This window comes from Rhinolophus sinicus, linkage group LG11, assembly GCF_036562045.2.
Source record: "Rhinolophus sinicus isolate RSC01 linkage group LG11, ASM3656204v1, whole genome shotgun sequence".
Classification (NCBI taxonomy): Eukaryota; Metazoa; Chordata; class Mammalia; order Chiroptera; family Rhinolophidae; genus Rhinolophus; species Rhinolophus sinicus.
Window position 1 is genome coordinate 46,343,341 of NC_133760.1, and position 20,152 is coordinate 46,363,492.

At 49.1% G+C, this 20,152-nt stretch overlaps 1 protein-coding gene across 2 annotated transcripts in view; it reads left to right on the forward strand.

The window, feature by feature from the left end:
- Positions 1 to 9,774: 9,774 nt before the first annotated feature.
- The window catches only part of N4BP1 (NEDD4 binding protein 1), a 39,474-nt gene continuing 29,096 nt past the window's right edge, over positions 9,775 to 20,152 (forward strand). Inside the window, exon 1 of one of the 2 annotated variants that reach the window (XM_074314944.1) lies at positions 9,775 to 10,161. In XM_074314944.1, the coding sequence (XP_074171045.1) occupies positions 9,964 to 10,161 (198 nt within the window). In that variant the 5' untranslated portion in view covers positions 9,775 to 9,963. The remainder of the gene's footprint in view (positions 10,162 to 20,152) is intronic. The other variant, XM_074314945.1, reaches the window with a different exon arrangement.

Here is a 20,152-nt window from a genome sequence, read left to right on the forward strand (position 1 = left end):
ATGGAGTCATTTGCCCCCAGGACAGCAGACCAAGACGTAATTGCAACTTCAGGCTTTCCTGCAGTGTAACCCTGAGACAACCTGAAACTTCCTGCTTAGCACTGGTGAGGTAACTTCCAAGATGAAATCCCTGCCATTCCCTTCCCCAAAGTATAAAATGAGCTGGCCTGAAACAACCCTTTCTTTTCTTTTGCTCATAGCTTCTTGCCCCACCCTGCTGCCTATAAAAACCTTCCGTTTTGCGTAACCCTCTATGAGAGGCCCTCTAGTTGCTACCGTGTTTCCCCCAAAACAAGGCCTAACAGGGAGATCAGCTCTAATGTGTCTTTTGGAGCAAAAGTCTTACACTAATTTTTGCTCCAAAAGACGCCGGGTCTTATAGTAAAATAAGACCGGTCTTACACTAATTTTTGCTCCAAAAGACACATTAGAGCTGATTGTCCGGCCAGGTCTTATTTTTGGGGAAACACAGTAGATGGGGTGCTGCCCCATTCATGAATCACTTAATATAGCCAATTAGATCTTAAAATTTACCCAGTTCAATTTTAGTTTTTAACATTTTTTCAAGTTAAATACGATTATAAGGGAAACATTTTTTTATTACAATAACTGGAAGCCCTGTTTTTTTGTTTGTTTGTTTTTTGGTTTTTGGTTGTTGTTTTTTTGTGGGGTTTTTTTGGTCTAAAACAGGACTGTAAAAATAAATATATAACAATTATGATTTCTTAAGCCTGGCTGTTTCTCAATGAAAATCATCTGCCACACCATTAGTGATGTGTTTTCCACACTTTAGGAAAAACTGGGATTCTGGTATATCCTCTTCCAGAAATTCAGAAGATGAGACAAGAGGTGGTGATGGGAGAGAAGGGAGTTGGGAGCCAGAGAGAGAGGCGGCTACACTTTTTACCCTATTGTAGAACAAAGGGAACTCTGATATTCCATATCCTTGCAGCAGAAACACTCATACTTCTGGAAGCTGCAAGTTATTTTTTTACCCTGGAAGCTGAAGGGGAAGGGTGGAGACCTTGCTTCCTGTGATCCTGCCCCACCCTGGAGCTCTTATGGAAAGCCGGATAGCATCACAGAGTGAGGAGAGAGTGAGGTGCTTAGAGGACTCAGTCAGCTGGCCCCTGCAGCTGAATACTGGTCTCTCCCACACCCTTGCTGGGGAGGTCTTCTTGCCTCTGCCCCAGCTTATTGCCTGCTCTGCAGGCAGCCTACATGGGTAAGGCATGGGCCAGGACAGCAGAGTGTGACATGGGGATGAAGAAAGAGGAGGCCAAGTGGCTTCATTGCACAAGGCCTTGGTGAGCTGGTTCTTAAAGAGGTCTGTCCACTCTGGGTTAGAATAACAGGGAAAGAATCATGGGACAAGTCACTTCCCCTCTCTCAGTCTTGGTTTCCTCATCTATAAAATCAAGAGGGAGGATTAGACGGGGCCTATGGTAGGGCTAGCTCCACGCCCTTCTCCAGCCTGCCACTCGGGGCTGTGAGGGGAGCAGCCGCCCCCTGGCAAACTCTGCCGTCCAGGGCCTGCATGGGGTTCATGACTGGATGCCCAGGTGGTCTCCTCCCCTTCTCCAGAGAACAACCAAGAGACTGTGGTCAAGTAGGAGAAAGACCTTCCTCACTGTCTACATCCTGAAGTCCCGGAATGTGGAAAGGTCACTTACGCCCTCTTGTCCTAGAGATGTTTAGGTCCAGAAGACCCAATTTTTGGTCCTAGGAAGGTCACTTGTTACCGGAACCCCAATGTTTTTTCCTTGAATCTGCCTGCCTGCACGCACTGCCCAAAGAAATACACATGCAAGAGTTTGAAGTACAGAAAGAAAGAAAGAAAAAGTTTAATATTGAATTGGCCAATATGGAGACAGAGCTTATGCTCTAAAGAACCCTGACTCCCCTATGGCATGTAGGTAGGTTGCAGATTCCATGGGGTAAAATCACAAGACACCGTGTGTTAAGGGTTCAGGGTCATGCTGGGAGCTGATTGGTCAGAGGTGAGGTGAGGGTAATGAATCATCTCTTCAGGTCTTGAGCAATTCTGAGGTCTTTTCCAACGTCCCTCTGTCTGGTCTCGTGGGAAAGTAGCAAGGGGGTCATCCCACCTTAGGACTCGGGAGCTGAAACCTATCTTAGGGCAAGATGTTACATGATCAAGAGAGATAGGGTTTCTCTTGGTTGTTCTCTGGAGAAGGGGAGGAGACCACCTGGGCATCCAGTCATGAACCCCATGCAGGCCCTGGACGGCAGAGTTTGCCAGGGGGCGGCTGCTCCCCTCACAGCCCCGAGTGGCAGGCTGGAGAAGGGCGTGGAGCTAGCCCTACCATAGGCCCCGTCTAATCCTCCCTCTTGATTTTATAGATGAGGAAACCAAGACTGAGAGAGGGGAAGTGACTTGTCCCATGATTCTTTCCCTGTTATTCTAACCCAGAGTGGACAGACCTCTTTAAGAACCGGCTCACCGAGCCTTGTGCAATGAAGCCACTTGGCCTCTTTAGCCTCCAAAGGTCCGGACACTGTGATCATTAGTCAGGTCCGGGCTCCTGTCGTCTTCTGCTCCCTTGGGTTGCTGATTATCCGGGGGGAAAGCCAGGTCTCTGAGGGGTGTGTGTGGATCTAGATGAAGATCTAGACTGACAGATGAATAAATCGGTAGATAGATCAGTAGATAGATAGATATAGAAAGAGACGATTTCTAGAACTAGGATTTACAACTAAACTTAATCAAAGTTGTAGGGAACTTGGGCTTCACACTGAGCTGGCCTGGCAGATGTTTGGGTACAGCAGAGTTCAAGGGGAATCAAGGTGTCCTCCACCCTGCTGCTTCTGCAGAGAAGTCTTCCCCGTGAATTGGCGTGTGTGCACATGCACACGAAACTGGCATGTAATTTCATCCACAGAACCCAGGTTAAAAACCACTGGCTAAACCTGAGAACTGAAAATGGGTAAACAGAGGAGTTGTTTAGAGAGGCTGTGACAGGAAACAGGAGGGCCGTGATGGATGCTAACATTAAGGATAGAAAGAGGAAGGAGAGCTGAAAATGGACCGAGAAAAAGGGGAGAGAGATTGAAGACATTGTAGACCGGATCCAGTCTGGACCCAGTTCCGGGTCTGTCCCTTCCTAGTGGTGGGGACTTCAGGCAAGTTAACTAACATGCCTAAGTTTCAGTTTCCTTGACTGTGAAATGGGCGTGATAGCTCCTTCCTGGAGGTGTTTGTGGAGGTTAATCAGGGTTGTTTGTATAGTCACTGAATCAATAATTTCCAGGTGCTGGGTGCATAGCCCCGTTCCTTGTACAGGGTTCAGCATACAAGGAATATTTAGAAAAGCAACATATAGAATATACTCATAGACACATTTCATATATCATGTCTTCCGTGCCACAGCAATTCCATCCAATCCTCTTCCTCATCCACGGTCTCTGCATCTCCTGGCTGCCCCTCGGTACTTGACTGCTGTCCCTTGTGGTGGTGACAGCTTTCTACCTTTCATTATGGAGACATTATCTTACTTCTCCTCCTCTTCCAGAAAGAGAAGCAGAGACCACCCTCGTCATCGCTGCCCTTCCCTCCCACTCTTCCAGGGTCTATAGAACGCCCTGCCTGTCATAGGCACTGAGGTGAAATTTGTTGTCTGAAATTCTACTGGCTCAAAGCAGAGGTCCCTCAAAGCAGACGACTTTTGTTTCGCCATTTTGTTCTGAAAGCATCTACCCAGCCAGGTGTTTGACCTGATTGCAGTACACACAGCTGAGCACCTGGAATCTCACGCCCAGCTTGGTGGCCTCGCCCATGTATATGAACCCTACAGCCCCTCCACCCTGGCTCACGCACTCCCCACAAACAGGAAACCCAACCACAAGGATGCTGAAGCCCTTACAGCTCTGTGATTTGGAGAATCTATTTATCAAGGAACATTGATGACCTTCTACTGACTTCCCATCAAATGTAAAATAAAGTCTGTCCTTCCCAGGTTCACAAGACCCCATGCTCTGGCCACTGCCCTCCTCTCAACCTCAGTCCCTCTCCTCCTCTCCTTGCTCAGCCATCTCCAGGCACGTGGGTCTCCTTGCTTTTCTGCAAACACACTAACCACACTCTGCTTAGAAGCTCTTCTCCAGATATCCTCACAGCTCCCTGACTCCACTCAGACCCCTGCTCAAATGCCAGCTCCTCAGAGAGGACTTCCCTGTCTGGCCTGTCTAAAGCAGCAGAATCACACTTTCTCTATTCCAGAATCCTCGTCACTGTTGGGACACTCTTTTTCTCCATTCTTCATATTTCCATGTGGAGGGAAACCAGCCAGACCACCTCTCTTGGCCTGTCTCCCCCTACCTATCACTCCTCTATGAGAGGATGGAGCAGTCTGATTGATGAGTTTGGGAGAAGACAGTGAGCATGCTCAGCTCACCCCCTTCTCTTGGAGAGCCAGCCTATCTGTAGAGAGCATGTTTGTCTGCTCTGTGTCCACAAAAAGGGGCCTCCCCACCTGCCCCGGAGGGTGAGAAAAGAGAAAGCCTGAGGGTGTACAGCTGTTGGCACCATCTAGTTCTTCAGTAAAGCATTAACTAGCCACATCCTCCATTCAACATTATCAGTTATAAATTTAAATATCTGTCTGGCTCCTATGTTGGTCTGTCAATTGGTTATAAATTTAGATGTGTTTCTCTATTGCTGCATAACAAATCACCCAAAACTCAGTAGCTTAAATTAACAATTTACTATTTCTCATGAATCTGTGGGCTGACCAGATGGTTCTTTTGCTTCACAGGCTGTCAGCCAGAATGCTGGATTGGCTGGAAAGTCTAAAATGGCTCCCTGCTCATGGCTGGTGTTTGGTTCAGGCCAGTAGCTGGGAGCTCATCTGGGGCTGTCACCTGGGGGTGTGGGGGGCCGTGCCTCTCCTTCATATAGTTGTTTGGGCTTCGTCTTGGCATGGTAACTATTAATAGATTCCAAGTAAGACTGTTCCACAAGTAAGTGTTCCAAGGGGAAGGAAGTAGAAACTAACAGTCTTCTTAAGAATTGGTCTTGGAAGTCCTGGATCTTAGAGCACAAGTATAATGGTGCACGTGCTGCTTAAAAACCTGGGAAAGTTTCCCAATGCACTTGAGATAAAACACAACATCTAGACTGGCTCATCCTACTGTGGGCGCCCCCTGCCTCAGCACACCCCAGCCGCGAAAGGCTGCATGCTGGCCTGCTTTCCATTCCCGGAATACTGCAAACTCACTTCAGCCTCAGGTCGCTGCCCCCCATGGAGCTGACGGTCTGAGGACATCTGGAGATGGACATGAATCAATCATATCACATAAGCACATAAAACTGGCCCTAGTGCTGTGAGTGAGGGGCAACGGTGCCCCACGAGCCTGTGACAAGGGGATTTGACTCCTCAGAGGCCAATGAATGAATTCATGAACAAGTGGCTCTTGAACTGGGATCTGATGGATGTTAACTAATTGAAAAGAAAGCGGGAAGCGGGAAGAGCATGTGCAAGCACCCTGAGGCAGCTAGGCCCAGTAGAGAGAAGTAGAGGTAGAGTGAGTGGTAGACAGATCTTGCAAGGGCTTCAATCCAAGGTGTGGCATTTGAATTTTATTCTGAGCATAAGGAGAAGCTCTTGGAGGCTCTTAAGCAAGAGATTGACGGATGAGATGTGCAATTTGAGATTACTCTGGCTGCAGCTTTGATATTATAAATAATTTCTCCCAACCTTATAGCAATTGTAGCTCGTAAAATTTAGCGAGAGGCCAGAAAGAATGTGGGGGAGACCTCGCAGTTGTGAAAGGGAGAGATGATGAGATGGTGAGGACTAGTGACGAGGGAGAGAAGAAAAACTGAACAGTTTACACGTGCATTCAATCTTGTATGTGGCTGAAGCACCTCTGTATTCCTGTTTCTTACTCCAGAGCCCGACATGTCATTTCCATCCAAAACAAAGAACCCAGGAAGACACACCACCCTACAGGCTGCGGGCTGGGGGCATTTTGACGCTGCATATCAGATTGGTTGAGTGTACTAAGCAATATTACATGTGCAAGTCTGTGCTCTTGACAGCACCCTAAGGCAAGTAGTGTCCAAGCATTACGGGGTTGGTCATGAGACCCGGTTATCTCCTCCTGGTAACTTCTGCGCAAGGGCAGAAAAGGAGGCTGGTTACATATAAAGGCTTGTTGTCACTATGGCATAGCACGTAAAAGGGCCCAGCACAGAGTCAGACTGCCTGAATTCAAATGCCTATTTCTACTGCTTCACTTACCAGCGCCATGGAACATTCCAGAACCTCTCTATGCTTTTATCTCCTCATCTTTAAAATAGGAATGATAATAATAGCAGCCTCTGTTGGAGTTTTAGGAGGCCAGGAAAACACTCTTTCCGCCTCCTCCTGCTTTCAGAACCGAGAAATAAGAGCAGGAGCAGGCAGCAGACAGGTAAAGATCAAAATGTCAGCTTTATCACCACTGATGAAACTGGACTGGAGGATGTGGCTGAGGTGAAAAGGCTTCAGGCAGTGACTGACACAGCGGGTAACCACAGACAGCAGAGAACAACACACCCTTTCTGGTGGCAGGTGGTCCAAGCCAGCACTGAGCCTTTTGGGAAAGTCTCCAGTCAGCCGGGTCAGAGAGCCTTGCTCCTGCCCCAGGTAGTGAGTGAGAGGAGATGGAAGCTGCATATGTTCCTCGGCCCTGAGAGTGGATTCCTAGTCTGTTCCTCCGGCTGGGAACAAAGCAGGAATCCACCCTCCCCCCACAAAAATATGAGAAAGGGAAATAAGTGATTCCCTCAACATGGTGGGGGGAGGGAGGTTCTTATGGACATTAAAGAAGTAATGTGTCTGGAACATGACTTCCCTGGCATCGAGTGCGTCCCTGGCATTGCAGGCTGGCCAGCTCTGCAAGGCTGGTCCACCAAGGGAAGTTGCGGTTGAGAAAGTGCATGAAGCAAGGGAGTTTCTTAAAAGGGGATTTCTCTGTTTCCCTCCCTCTCCTTGTTCCCTATACTCAGGAAACCTTGAGAGTTTCCTAAAGGGAAATGCTGACCAGATATAAACTGGCAAGTCTTCTAAGCAGAGGAAAAAACCCAAAAGCTGTTATCTCTGATGATACACCAACCCAGTGACTTGTGCATACAGAACAATGGCCCAGCTTTCTTTCTGGGTGCCTGTAGGTAGCTTGTATTGTTTTAGGGTGGGGTTTTTTTTTGGGGGGGTGGGAGGGGAAGGAGCTGATGTGTGCCTTTTGAGGCAGCCTTTCCTCACCCCTTACAATGAAGCAATTAAGAACCACCATCAGGGAAGTGACTGGGAGCAAACAGGAACTGCCCAGGGGAAGCCCTGTCCAATCTCAGAACACTAGCAACTCCATTTAAGGTGAGTGCATCTAGAAGACAGGAAATAACATGTTGTATTGACTCCAGCTCTGGGTGCAATGTTTTCAGCAAGGTCATGTCTCCACTTCATCTGCCCCAGCCAATCACAGGTCACCTACCTGAAGGAGGAACGCTGCTGGTTGTGTGGATACCCAGGGAAAAGCCCAGGGGAGCAGGAAGTCGTGGGTCTTGGAGCCTACTGGTGGCTCTCTTCCCTCTGCTGAGTCATCTCTGGGTTGGGCGCCAGGGGACCACACCTGCCTGAGTTTCTGAGTCGTACGGAAAACCCCAGCATCCAGGATCCCTGAGAGTTTTACCTTCGGTAATCCCTCTTACTAAGATGATTCCCCCTTGGTGTTTTCAACTGCAGCCTCTTTAGATCATGTCTTTCTCCTCGCAGGGGAATCAAACAAATGGAGAGGGCTCCTAGGCCCACGGGTTCAGTATAGTTGCATAATCCACACAAAGCTTTTCCACGAAAATGGAGCTTTCAATGTATTGCTCATTTAGCAATAATAATGGCTAATATTTAGTGATCACTTAATGTATCCAGGTACTGTTGACTGAGCATAAATGAATCAGGAGTCTTCAGCTAGAAGTAAGTTATAGAGATTTATTCAAAGGTCTGAGGGTTTGCAAACCAGAAATACAACTAGGTAATACCCAGAGTGTTCCCAAGAAGAAAGAAAAGCTGAGGGTTCTTACAGTAAAAAATACATTCTTGAGAAGAATCAGTCCTGCATTTTAGCCTCCGGGTTGGTCTGAGATGGTAATCCTCTAGATGACCGGTGGTCTGAAAAATGGATGTCATATAGTTTGGATACATGAACATTCTTTCCCTAGTTCTTCAGAGGACTATCAGAGGGTTATCTGGGGGTTTGATGTATGAGTATATCCCAGCTGTGGGGACAGAGCCAGGAGTGCAGTTTCCAGGCTCTCGGCCTCACGTGGAAAGGTGCTGGCTCAGGTAGTAAATGGCCATCAACTGTCATTGGATGGCCATCAGCTGTGGCTAGTTGGCTGTCAACTGTCACCAGTGAGCCATTTGGCCACTAATATAACTGCTGTGGCTACGCTAGCAGAAAATGGGGGCTAGCAAGAAGATGGTGGCTGAGCTAGCAAGGGCGGATTGCGAGAGGCTCCAGCTGCCAGCAAGAATATAGTGGTGTGACTCCCCCATCTATGGCTCCATGGGTGTTCCTTTTTGGCCTCCCCATATCCTGCGTTCTTATGTGGGGCGCAGGACCACAGACCGCTCCTGATACCCTGCATGACACCAGCATTGATGCAGGACTGGAAAGTTTGAAAGTTTAAGTTCCCAGGCTAGTTAAACCAAGAATAGAATTGTTTCCTCATGCCTCAACCTACTCGATTTTTGTAATTTAGCAGCTTGACTAGAGCGACTCCATTTTATTTCTTCACTCTATTTCTCAGTACTGTGTTCAATATCACAACACTAGGAAGTACAACTGCTAAGCACATTTTACAGATGAGTAATTAAAACACAGAGAAGTTGAGTAGTATTCCGATGGTCCCTAACTATCTACTATAGCCACATTTAGCCCAGAGCAAGGAAACCAACACTTTATCTTCCACAATCTGTTTTCATGGACTCAAAGCATGTTAGCGATACCTGAGTGCAACCCCTGGTTTCACAGATGGGAAAACAGACCTGGAAAGGAGTTAGGGTCTATTTGCCCAAGCCCTACAGTGAAATCGTGGATGAGCCCCTAATTCTCCACTTTTTGTACCTCTCCTATAACACATGCCCCTCCTCCCCTCCCGGAAGAAATCACATTCCCCAACTTTTCTTAATCATTTCTTTGCTTTTCAATTCTCAATACTCATTATTGCCATTTTTTCCTTAAAATTACCATTTTTAGTGGGGGAAAAAAACAAGGGAAAGGAAAGACGAAAGGGAGAGGGGGATGGGTAGGGGGAGAGAGAAAGAAGGAAAGGAGAGCGGGCGCGAGGGAGGGAGGGACCATCTGCCCATCAATTAATGAGAAGCTGGGTAACTATCGCTGGAGCCCTAGTTCGGCCTTCAAGATTTCGGCAGGGAAGCCAAGTCCCTTGTGTGACCCTGGGTCAGTCCCGCCTTCTGGCTCCGTGCCTCAACTTCCCCATCTGCAAACCCAGAAACTGACGCCCCAACAACAGGTCTTTCGGAAGCGCTGCGCCCTCACCAAAGAAGGCCGCGCAAGCCCCTCTCCCCAGCCATCGCGTTGCCCTCAACAAACATGGCAAGCGGAGTGACGTCACCTCCCGTCGCCTCCGCCCGCGCCCCTCCCCCGGGGGCGGCGACCCTCAGTGACGGCGCGGGCGGCGCGCGTGCGCGGTGACGCGGCTCGGCCCGCGGCGACGGCGGTGAAGGGGCGGCGGGGCTGTGCGCCCGCAGTAGCCCAGCCGCGGCGGCCGGGGCGGGATGGAGTAGCGCGGCCTGCGGGCGGCGGGCGGCGGGCGGGCGCGGGCGGGGCGAGGGGCCCGGAGGGCCGACGCCGCCGGACGGACGCGGGCACGGCGGCCGCACGCTGAGGGGGCGTCGCCGCCGCCGGCCCCCGGCGCCGCCGCGGGAGGCCGCGCCCGCCATGGCGGCCCGGGCGGTGCTGGACGAGTTCACGGCGCCCGCCGAGAAGGCGGCGCTGCTGGAGCGGAGCCGCGGCCGCATCGAGGGCCTGTTCGGCGTGAGCCTGGCGGTGCTCGGCGCGCTCGGGGCCGAGGAGCCGCTGCCCGCGCGCATCTGGCTGCAGCTCCGCGGGGCGCAGGAGGCGGTGCACAGCGCCAAGGTGAGTCCGCCGCCGCCCCCGCGCCTGCCCGCCCGGCCGGGCCGCCGTCCCCGCGCGCCCCCACCCCCTCCCGGCCGGGCCTTCGTGCGGGGACGCCGCGAAGCGCGGGGCCCAGCGCGCAGCCTCCGGAGCCCGCGGACCTGCGTCCTCAGCTCGCGAGCCATGTGACCTTGGGCTAGCGGTGCGATCGGGCGCGCCTCAGTTTCCCCGTCTGTGAAGGGGCGCTGACGAAAGCCCCTCCCTCGGGGGTGCCCCGAGGACTCGAGTGGGTGATGTGTGCGAGCGCAGAGCCGGCGGCCGGAGGGCGCGCGCCGCGATCGCCGCCCGTGGTCGGCACCTTCCCCGCCCCCGGGGTGGAGCGCAGGGCCTGGTGGCGGGGCCCGCGCGGCCTCGGGCCAGCCCCGCAGCCGCCGTGCCCTTCCCAGGCCCCCGCTGCCGGCTTCTGAGCCTCTGGGGGATTTCCGTCCCCTTTGAGAGTCTGACAAAACCGTACAGTACTCGGCGTATCGAGAGCTGGGCTGTCTAATAACAGTTAAAAATAGCGTCGCTTCTTGTATGATGTTCTGTACAACTAACGTGTATTTCGTGGTTGTAGCGCCGCAGACGTTATGCTGAAGACTTCCGAAGGATTATCGAATGCAGCCCCTAAAAAAATCCGAGGAGGTAGATTTGATTCTCCTCCTCTGTCTCTTTCTCTCTTTAAGTTACCAGCTGGGGAAACTGAAACTCTCGAGGAGGTGAGGTGACTCACCTTCTATCTGGATCAGCAATTTAGATTCACACCTACTGGGCCCATCAGCTACTCCCCTCCCTCCCCGGGCCAGAAATCAGCAACACAATGCACACCCTCCCCCCACCCTCGAAGGAATCCAGGTTTCTCTCGGTTTTCCCCACAAGTACGCGTGGGAGCCAGGATTCAGACCTAGAGAAGTTGTTTCCACAGCCCTTCTTGCTACCTGTCTCCCACATGACGGACCCTCTGGGGGAAGCGGGAGGAATCCTGTTTGAAAAAGCCTGGATGCTCGCTTTTAACATGTTTAGAGGAGCTAGGACACTTAACCCTATGACTCTTCTCCACAGCTTAACTTAAAACATTGTAGGTGGTGAATCAACTGTGCTTTCCTGTCCTTAATTTTTTAGACTCTAACTTCTTTCCAGTCCCCTCCTGTTCTTCTCCCCAGCTTCACAATTCCTTCCCTCCCGCACCAGGGCTAAAACATTTCACTTGACTGAGTCCTATTCCTTACAAAAGTCTTCACCTGCATTCGTTCCTCTCCTCCATTACCTTGGCGGCAATAAGCCCTTCATCCTTGGGGTGTGTCCCTCCCTTGCTTGGTTGACTTCTCCATCCCCCCCCTCCCTCCTGGTACTACTTGCATTAGACTAATCCTCTCACAGAAAGTCATTCTCCCACTGGGGGTTCCTGTTGTCTGTCTCATTCACTCTAAACTCCTCACGTGATTTACAAAATTTACGAATCCAACCCCACCTTCTTTTCCCAGTTCTCTGCTTGATCTGCTCTCAGTGTAAACCTCAGCTGGAGTCTGCCTGGTTTCACTTCCTGTGCACTCTGCCTGCTCCCAGTTCAGCTTTATTCAAAACTCGCCCCAAAGCGCGGAAAGTGCTTCTTTTGCTGAACACAAGGGCCCTGCCTAGTCTTGCCAGACCCTCCCAACTCCAGTTTTCTTGCCTGTCCCTGCCACACAGTTTAGCGTAAACTAATTGGAAAAGGTGTGTCTTACAGAATCTTGGAAGTATGTGTCACCTGCCCGGTTATCTTTATGATGTGTTACTCGTAATCCAACCCTCCCACATGTAAGAAATTATTTTTTCTTGTTTTCCTTGAGACTCGTGGGTAAGAGTTGAATGCCACACTCAAGGGCTTTTCCTGTTTTGTTCATTCATTTTGGATTTTCTTTTACATTCTTTGGAGGAAGAGAACGACATTAACGTGATTTTAAAAATTAACAACAGGAAAGCAAACTTCAACCTCTCCAATATTTTAAGTTAAGCTGTGGAAGGAAGAGGGTTTGGAGGAAGGAAGATTTAGGGTGAAGAATTGTTTAATTGGTTGACACTGATTAAAATAACCTGTGAGCAACTGTTCTGGGTCCCATCGAGTTGTTTACTTTATTTTCCTGCCTTTACAATGTTAGTTCACTACCTTTCAGCTAGTGCTAGAGTAGAGGAGAACGTGGAGGTCAGTTGTTAGGGTTCCGTTGGCTAGAGAGAGGTGAGATGGGCTCCTGGTGGAAAGGGCTGCTGCCCCAAGAGACTGTATGATAAAAAGGCACTCTGGAAGAGTTACCACTTTTGTCAGGGGGGAAATTTATTGGAGGAAGCAGCCCTTGAGCGGGGCTTTGAAGAACCAGGAAGATTCCCAGCCTGAGGTGGTTGTCAGCAAAGGCCTGGAAGCCAGAAGGGGGGGTGTCTTGAGATGAAGCCTCCCCGGATCCAAATGCCAGGCCAAGGCCATTGCGCCTTGTTCAGTATAGGGAGTCAGTGGGGGTTTGGATGGGGGAGAATTTGTCTACAACTGTATTTGGAGGCAGGAAGACCCAACCGAGGCAGGGACATTGTTCTAAGTTAGAGCTAGACCTGGGTGGGGCGGCAGGGTTTTCCCTGGGGTTTGGAGGTAGGAGTTGGGGGAAAGGTTTCCGCCTGGTGTCAGAAAGTATGGTAGATATGTTGTTTACTTTTGGTTGGTGGCGCCAGTTAGCAAACATTTAAAGAAAACTTAGGTGCCAAGGTGTACAGTAACTTGTGTCTTGACCTCAAGGAACCCACCGCCTGGTGGGGAGACCAACTTGGAAACAGACAGTACCGTGTAATACATGTAGCAGCTGAAGTATGTGCAAGGTGTTACAGTAACAGGACAGACAGGGTTCTGCCCACCTGGGTGCTAAGGGAGGACTGAGCTTTCCACAGGGAAGGAAGTGCAAGTGCAAAATCACAGCGATATGAAATAGTGCCGTTTTATCACAGATTCCTCCAGTGTGGGAGACGGGAGGAAATGGTGGGGGCCAGGTCATGGGGCATGTGGAGCCTGCTGAAAAGCATGGATTTTCCAAGCAGACAGTGGAGAGTCCGGACAGGACTGTAAGACAGAAGTGATGCTGTCAGGTGTATGTTTCTAAGAAATGCCCCCATTGTCCGTGTTTAAACCTCGTGGCTTGGGTACTCAGTGTGGGCCATTGCTGGTTTGTAGTGATGTACCATGTTGTCCCGGAAATAAGACCTAGCCGCACCATCAGCTCTAACGCGTCTTTTGGAGCAAAAATTAATGTCAGACCCAGTCTTACATTGTATTAAAATAAGACCGGGTCTTATATTATGTAAAACCCGGTCTTAATATAAGACACAAGACCCGGTTTTATATTAAAATAAGACCGGGTCGTATATTAATTTTTGCTGCAAAAGACGCATTAGAGCTGATGGTCTGGCTAGGTCTTATTTTCGGGGAAACATGGTAAGTTGGGGGTAAGTATTTAGGAACTTTCATAGCAATGTGACATTACTACAAGGGCCAGAGAGGCAGTGTCTGGAAGTGAGAGGGAAACCAGAAGAGCATTGTCCAGAGGGGCTGGAGGGACCTGGAGCCAGAGGAGGTTGTAGATTGAATTTCAGAGGGAAGTGGAGGTGCTGGCTAGATGGTGCCTCCTTCTCAGAGACCTGACGGCAACTGCAGGGCTGGCTGGGCTCCTGGAAGTTAGGTAGTGGTGGGAGCAATGAGGCTGCAGAGAGCTCAGGCCTGGGGAGTGAGAAGAGTTGGAACTCTTCCTTTAGATCAAGGAGCCGCAAAGTCACATGCTCCCGGGACCAGGTGGGGAGACCAGCGTAGGGAAGTGGCTAGTTGGTGGGAAGCAACTGGTGAAATAAGGTGCTGGCGCCCTATGGGAGGGCACATGCCCATGCTTAGTATAGCCAGGTACACGGTACACGCCAGTGATGTCTGATCTTCTCATGGTCCGAGAGAAGCCAGGAGTCTGGATTTCACAGTGTGCAATCTGTTTTTTCTTAAGAGGCAATTCATTTATGTTTTAAAAACCATGAGTGCTGTGAATTATATCTGAATAAAAGTTTCACGTTATTTTTTTTCCTGTTTGCTTTCTGGTTTTTTTTTTAGTTTCAGGTGTATAAAGCAGTGTAATAGTTACACCTCTCGCAAAGTGATAACCCCCTTTCTAATATGTTCTTTTTTAAGTATACATATTCTATTAAAAAAGAAAAAAACCATGGATACTAAAGAAAAATCTCAGTGGACAGATTCCACTTGTGGATTGCCTTTTTAGAACCTCTACTTTAGATAGTAGGAGACCAGATGAGTGAAGATACGTGTTTTGTTTGTTTTTGTTTTGTTTTGTTTTCTATTTGGAGAAGAGGGCAGTTGAAGGCCTAATGGCCTGCAGTGCTGTCTCAGTAAAGTAGGGTGCCAGTCACGCCGAGCAAGGCGGGGTGAGAGCCTGAAGACGGGCTGTTAGGAAAGGTGCGGAGGAGCTGCTTTGGAAAAGGACTGGGACTGACGGAAGGGCCAGGAAACGTTAGAGGGCATGAATTTATAGTGCTTGATCCAGAAATTCTCGAGTAGGTAATGATTTCCCCCACTCGGCGTTGGTGAAATCCACATGAGAACTGAAGGGACCTAAGGTGCCAGTGAGCAAGACAGAAGGGAACCAGGGGCTGTCCTGAATGGGCGGTCTTACCTGGGCTAGGACAGTCCAAAAATACACGAGACTTACCTTCTTGTACTGGAGAGGAGGCCGCCGGAGAGGCAGAAGGCGCGTAATGAACCGCGTGCCTCCGAGACTCGGGGAATCGCGCAGGCGGGCCACGTGCAGTCAGTCCTGGAGGAGGCTAGCGTTGGAGCTGGAGCGGAACTTCAGAGATCAGAATCTTGGATGTGGGGGATTCAGGACGATTCTGAGGGCCACGGGTGGTGCCTCAGTGGTCCTGCGTGACGTGGAAGTCTTCCTTTCGTCTTAAAGAGGTAAGGAGGGGAGGAGATGGAAGTGTGAGCCATCTGGAAGTCCTGCTGTGCTGAGGTCACCCAGCTCCCTCCCGGGGAATTGGAGGTAAATGGCGTGGCCGGCTGCTTGCAGGCTTTCGCCATGAACGTAGGGTGCTGACTTTGCTAACCACAACTGCCGCTCAGATGGTGGCCGTGAGGCACAGCCAGTGACCTACCCAGAGCACCAGTCTGGAGAACTTCTCCGGAGAGGAGCTTGGAGGACTGATCAGCCTTAAACAGTGCCGTCCAGTACACCTGATAAGCTGTGCCAAGGGAACTACCGTCCAGTCCACTTTTAATTTGTGAGGAACAGAAAAAGGGGAAGAGAGGGTGATTGTCCTTGATCCAACTTTGAGTTTTGACTCCTGTGTTTTAGAGGAAGAGAAGGATAAGGGTATAAAGAAATGCAGTTGCGGTGGAAGCGGCCTGTTACTGCATTGACTGCAGAGGATTAAAGTGGCACGCGGTGTTGTTTCGTTTCCTTTTGTGTTAGAACTGGGTACCTGGTGTCATGAACTCTTGAACGGTGGACTTACTTGTTCATGGAGGAAATAATTCGTAGATGTAATGCTGGGTTGGGGCGCAGAGTTTTTGTTTGGATTTTACCAGAAAGGAGGTTGGTGGCCTTTTTGCATTTCCTAGAATGATATATTTTAACTCATTACCGTTGTGAAAATCATCTTAAGAAACAGTGGTTTGTTCCGTTTCTTTTTATGGTTAATATTTTGGGGTTCTACCAGAATGTTGAAATAAGGCGTACTCACACTGAGTATGGGGAGCAGGGTAAAGCGATTGCTCATGACTCGTTTCCTCTTCCCTCTCTGTACAGCTAGTGTTTCGGGGTGTTAATTAAATCCACGATAGCTTGTTCTGCGTTGGCTTTTTACTAAATTAATGTAATTGTATAGTTAGTGGTCTTACATTTCAAAAACAATTATGGTGGGGGGAATCCTTACAGTAATTAAAGAACTGGTTTTTCAAAAATAAGTTATGTCATGGAAACAGCAAGAAAATCCTTTTGTTTAAAGAAACAATTATTTTAATTGTTATTTTAAGAGGTTCCTTTCAACTTTCGAGGTTTTGTTCGGCCTTAGTGCTGATGGAATTAATCATATTAGCTGATGAATAAGAGCTGTGTGAATTTACATCTGACTTTTCTGCATGAAAGTCAGTTGTGATTATGGCATCTTTTGATTGAAACTGTCTGCCAGTCACCTGGGATCCTTACCCGTTTTTGAACCTACACAATATATTTCATTATTAATCCTGACGTTTTTAAAAATTAAGATAATGGAATTACTACTTTGTTATACTGCGTAGGCTAGTGCAGACAGTGCGTCTTTATCAGTTAGGGAATGGATTTACCGACCGTAACAGAAGCCGGGCTGTACAGGCTAGGAGTTTCGTTTCCTTTCACTTAGTAAAAAGTCTAAAGCTAAACAATCCCAAGTTGAGTGGGGTTAGGAGCTGTCAGGGTGAAGGTCTCCACAGTTCTCTTGGTCTTTCCCTCCAATGGTCACAGAGTAACTACCGCAGTTCCAGCCATTGGGTCTGTTCCCATCAGGAAAGAAGGAAGCGGTATCACCATGTTTCTAGAAAATGCCAGCAGACTTTGAGGGTGAGTTTTTATCAGCACTGAAAAAAAGAGCGGTGGGATAAAATTGCTTGATTAGGTACAGATTGGCTAATATCTCACAGAACAGTGAAACCATAACCTTTGGGGACATCTTTTCTACCAGACATAATGGGCATCTTGGGTGGACGAAAATCGACATTTTAACATGTAGCATCACAGTCCAGGCCCTAAGCAACAGTGAATGGTTATAAATAATTAACAAAGGTTAATTTCCCAGAGAATTCATCTTTGGGTGGGCCGAAGAGATGCTCCATTACAATCAAAGGCCCGCCTCTTGCCTCACTTAGAAGTAGGTGATCATTTTTCTTAACTGTATGCAGATTATTAAAATAGAACACACATCCTTTTTTGGTCATTTGGGCCACTTTCTCCCTTAAAGTGATATCCACACCATTGATACTTGACTGGAATACAGCCAGTGTTCCCAGTCTTCTAATTCCTGTTTTGATGTGGATTTGTTAGGCATTTATTGATTGGGTTAGGGTGTCCCCGCAGTGGCACCGCTGACATTTTGGTCAGAGGATACTTTATTGTGGGGGCTGTACACATAGAATCCACGGTCCCTAGCCCTGAGGTGCCGGGAACACCCCCTCCGTCATGACAACCAGAAGTGTCTCCTGACATTGCCAGTACCCCCAAGAACAAAATCACCCCTGGTTGAGAACCACCGTTAAATGACTAAGGCCAGTCCCCACGCTGTCTAGTAAAGTTGTATTAAGTACTGTCGTTTAAATAATAAGATACTACTGTGTGTAGAAAACAGATCAACATGTCTCCCCCACCACGAAGCCCTCCCCCATTCTTGGAATGTGTTTCTGAATAAGAGTGGAAGGAAGGAAAGGTTAGCTTAGGCAGCAAAAATAAGAAGCCTGCTGGAGTCCAGACCACAGACAGAGGACTGGAGTGTGGGCCTGCGCAGTGAGCAGCTGTGGAAAGGTCTAGGAAGGAAGTGAAATAAATGGGTGTGCTTTCAGACATAACTTTCATACTGTTCCAAGGGAGTGAGGTGGGACTGACAAGGCTGGCAGCAGAAAGAAGGTTAGAGGTGGTTCCAGTGTTTATGTGGAACAAGATTGGTGAAGGATCGCACTACGAAGAGAAGGAAAGAAAGCTTTGAATCGAGGTGACTGTCACGTTGAAAGGAACTTAGATCGAAGGTGGACTAAAGGAGAGCTCAGCTCTGGTCCAGACCGTTAAAAGTTTGAGGCTCTTGTAGAAGTGCCCGGGGTCTGCAACCTACCAGGACGAAAGACTAGAGAAGTGAAAATTCGGGTGGGAGTTGGAAGAGTGTGGGAGTATAATTGAGGGGCAGGTCCAGCACAGAACCCTGGGGGGAGTCTACATTTAAGGTGCAGTAGTAAAGGGCAGCAAAGGACTTGGGGAGTAGTCAGAAAGAAGGGAAGTCACAGACAGCTAGTGGGAGCTCTGTGGAGAGGAAAGCACTGTCGCGGAGAGAAGCTGGTCGGTGGTGTAGGGCTCGCGTAGGAGAGGGCAGGGAAGGGGAGGGGCCTCGGTTTGGCATTCGCTGTCTTTCAGGAAAGTGGTTTCAGGGGGTCGACTGAAATAAATGGAGTTTGGGCTGCCGTTTCAAAAAGTGACGATGAAAAGACAGATGGAGTAGCCCTGTGCACAGGCAGTGGGGCTGCAGGGAGTGTTCTGTGGGATCGGGAAGCCCACGCAGGTTCGTGAACAGAGGGACAGGGTGGCTAAAAAGGCAGTGGTGAAGCAAGGCCTGGGAAAAGAACTATGGCTTTGAAACAGAAGGAAGAAGGAATTCCGAAAGGTAGAATTTGTAGGTGAAAACGGGCAGTCGGAGAGATGCGCATATGTTGGCCTCTGGACTCTGATAAAACCCCGTCTTTTATTAAGAGTGAGAGGAGAGGCAGGAATGAAGTTGCAGGCCTGCGGGCAGTGTTTGGGTGGACGTGAAGAATCAGCGTCCGGGAGTGCAGGTCGCTGTGGAAGCTGTAGGATTTCAGAAATGTGGGAGTGTGGTGGTGTGGAGTCGGGGAGGTACTGAGCGTGGCCCCTGGTCCTGTCTCCAGAAGCCCACTCAGCCAGCGGGCCCGGAGGTCCTTCCTGTGGGGCACTTAGGACACGCCTCTCCTGGGACGAACTTGGTAGACATTTCAGAAATGAGACTGAGAAGAAAGATGGAAAAGAAAGCAAATGTTAGAAGTGCATTGGAAAAAAGGCTGATCTGGTTCTTATTAAATGTATAGCAGTGTTATTAATATAGACGGCCAGCTAGAAACCTAAAACATACCTGTTATCGATTTGTAGACTGATGTTTAAAAGTTTGATTTTTCTAAGGCTTATGTGGTGCTTCTAATTCCTACATATTCTGTAGGAGTCATGTGGCAGTGTCTGGAAATCATACCAACCCTCCGTTCTTTTCTCAGAGATAACATAGAGCACCATTTATGAAGAGTCTGCTAACTGGACGAGCTCTTCTGTAGAGAACTGCAGTGTGGCTGCGACTGAGAACGGCCGGTGGGAGCCACTGCAGAGGTCTCTCCGGGCGGCACTGAGAGCTCCTGCCTGGTGCTTTCCCCTTGCTCACTGACGTGCGCGCCACCGGGGTATCTTCTGTGAGAGTGTGCCAGGGCACGGTTATGCTCCTGGCAGCTGCCAGCGTGTGTTAGAGCTGCACTCAGGACAGCTTATCGCGAGTCGCTGTGGTTTTTAGCCTTTATGTCTTCCTTAAGTCTGTTTTTGAACCTGTGCTGTCGGGTGCTTTGCAGGTAACGCCCTATGCTTTTGCTTCTACGCTTTTAATCGGCTGCTTCAAACCACATCTGACCTGGGAGACAAGCTGGCAAAGCCCCTCACGTGTTCCCATAAGAGCTAGTAGGTGGTGAACGGTGCTGCTGACAATCCTTTGCCCAGGTCAGTCCTGCAGAGTCTGGGACGACCACTTGGGTCCTTGCTGGTTTTCGCTGTGCTCTCTGGATTTGTGAAACGTTACAAGTTGAGAAGAGCTGAGGTTTTAGAAGGTACACTGATAGGCATTCATTTTGCCATATGAAAGGGAAGTTATTGTACCTAGTATATGTCGCCTTCCTTTTTTTCTTAAAAGCCTGAATAAAGTAACAATATGAATATTACAGGATAGGTAGATGGTTTTTGACTGACATTCCAGTGCTCAGGTAGCAGATACAGCCAAATGCAAATGACAGCTATTTGGAGCCACAGAATCTTTCTTATCAGTACTACTGATGGCCAAACGACTCCTAGAAGGTAATTTATAATGTATACCTGTATACTTGGTTGTTCACTTCTGAATGGAGGTATAAAAATCAATTCTTGCTACTTAGTAATTCTGAAGAGTAAATTATTAACAAAAA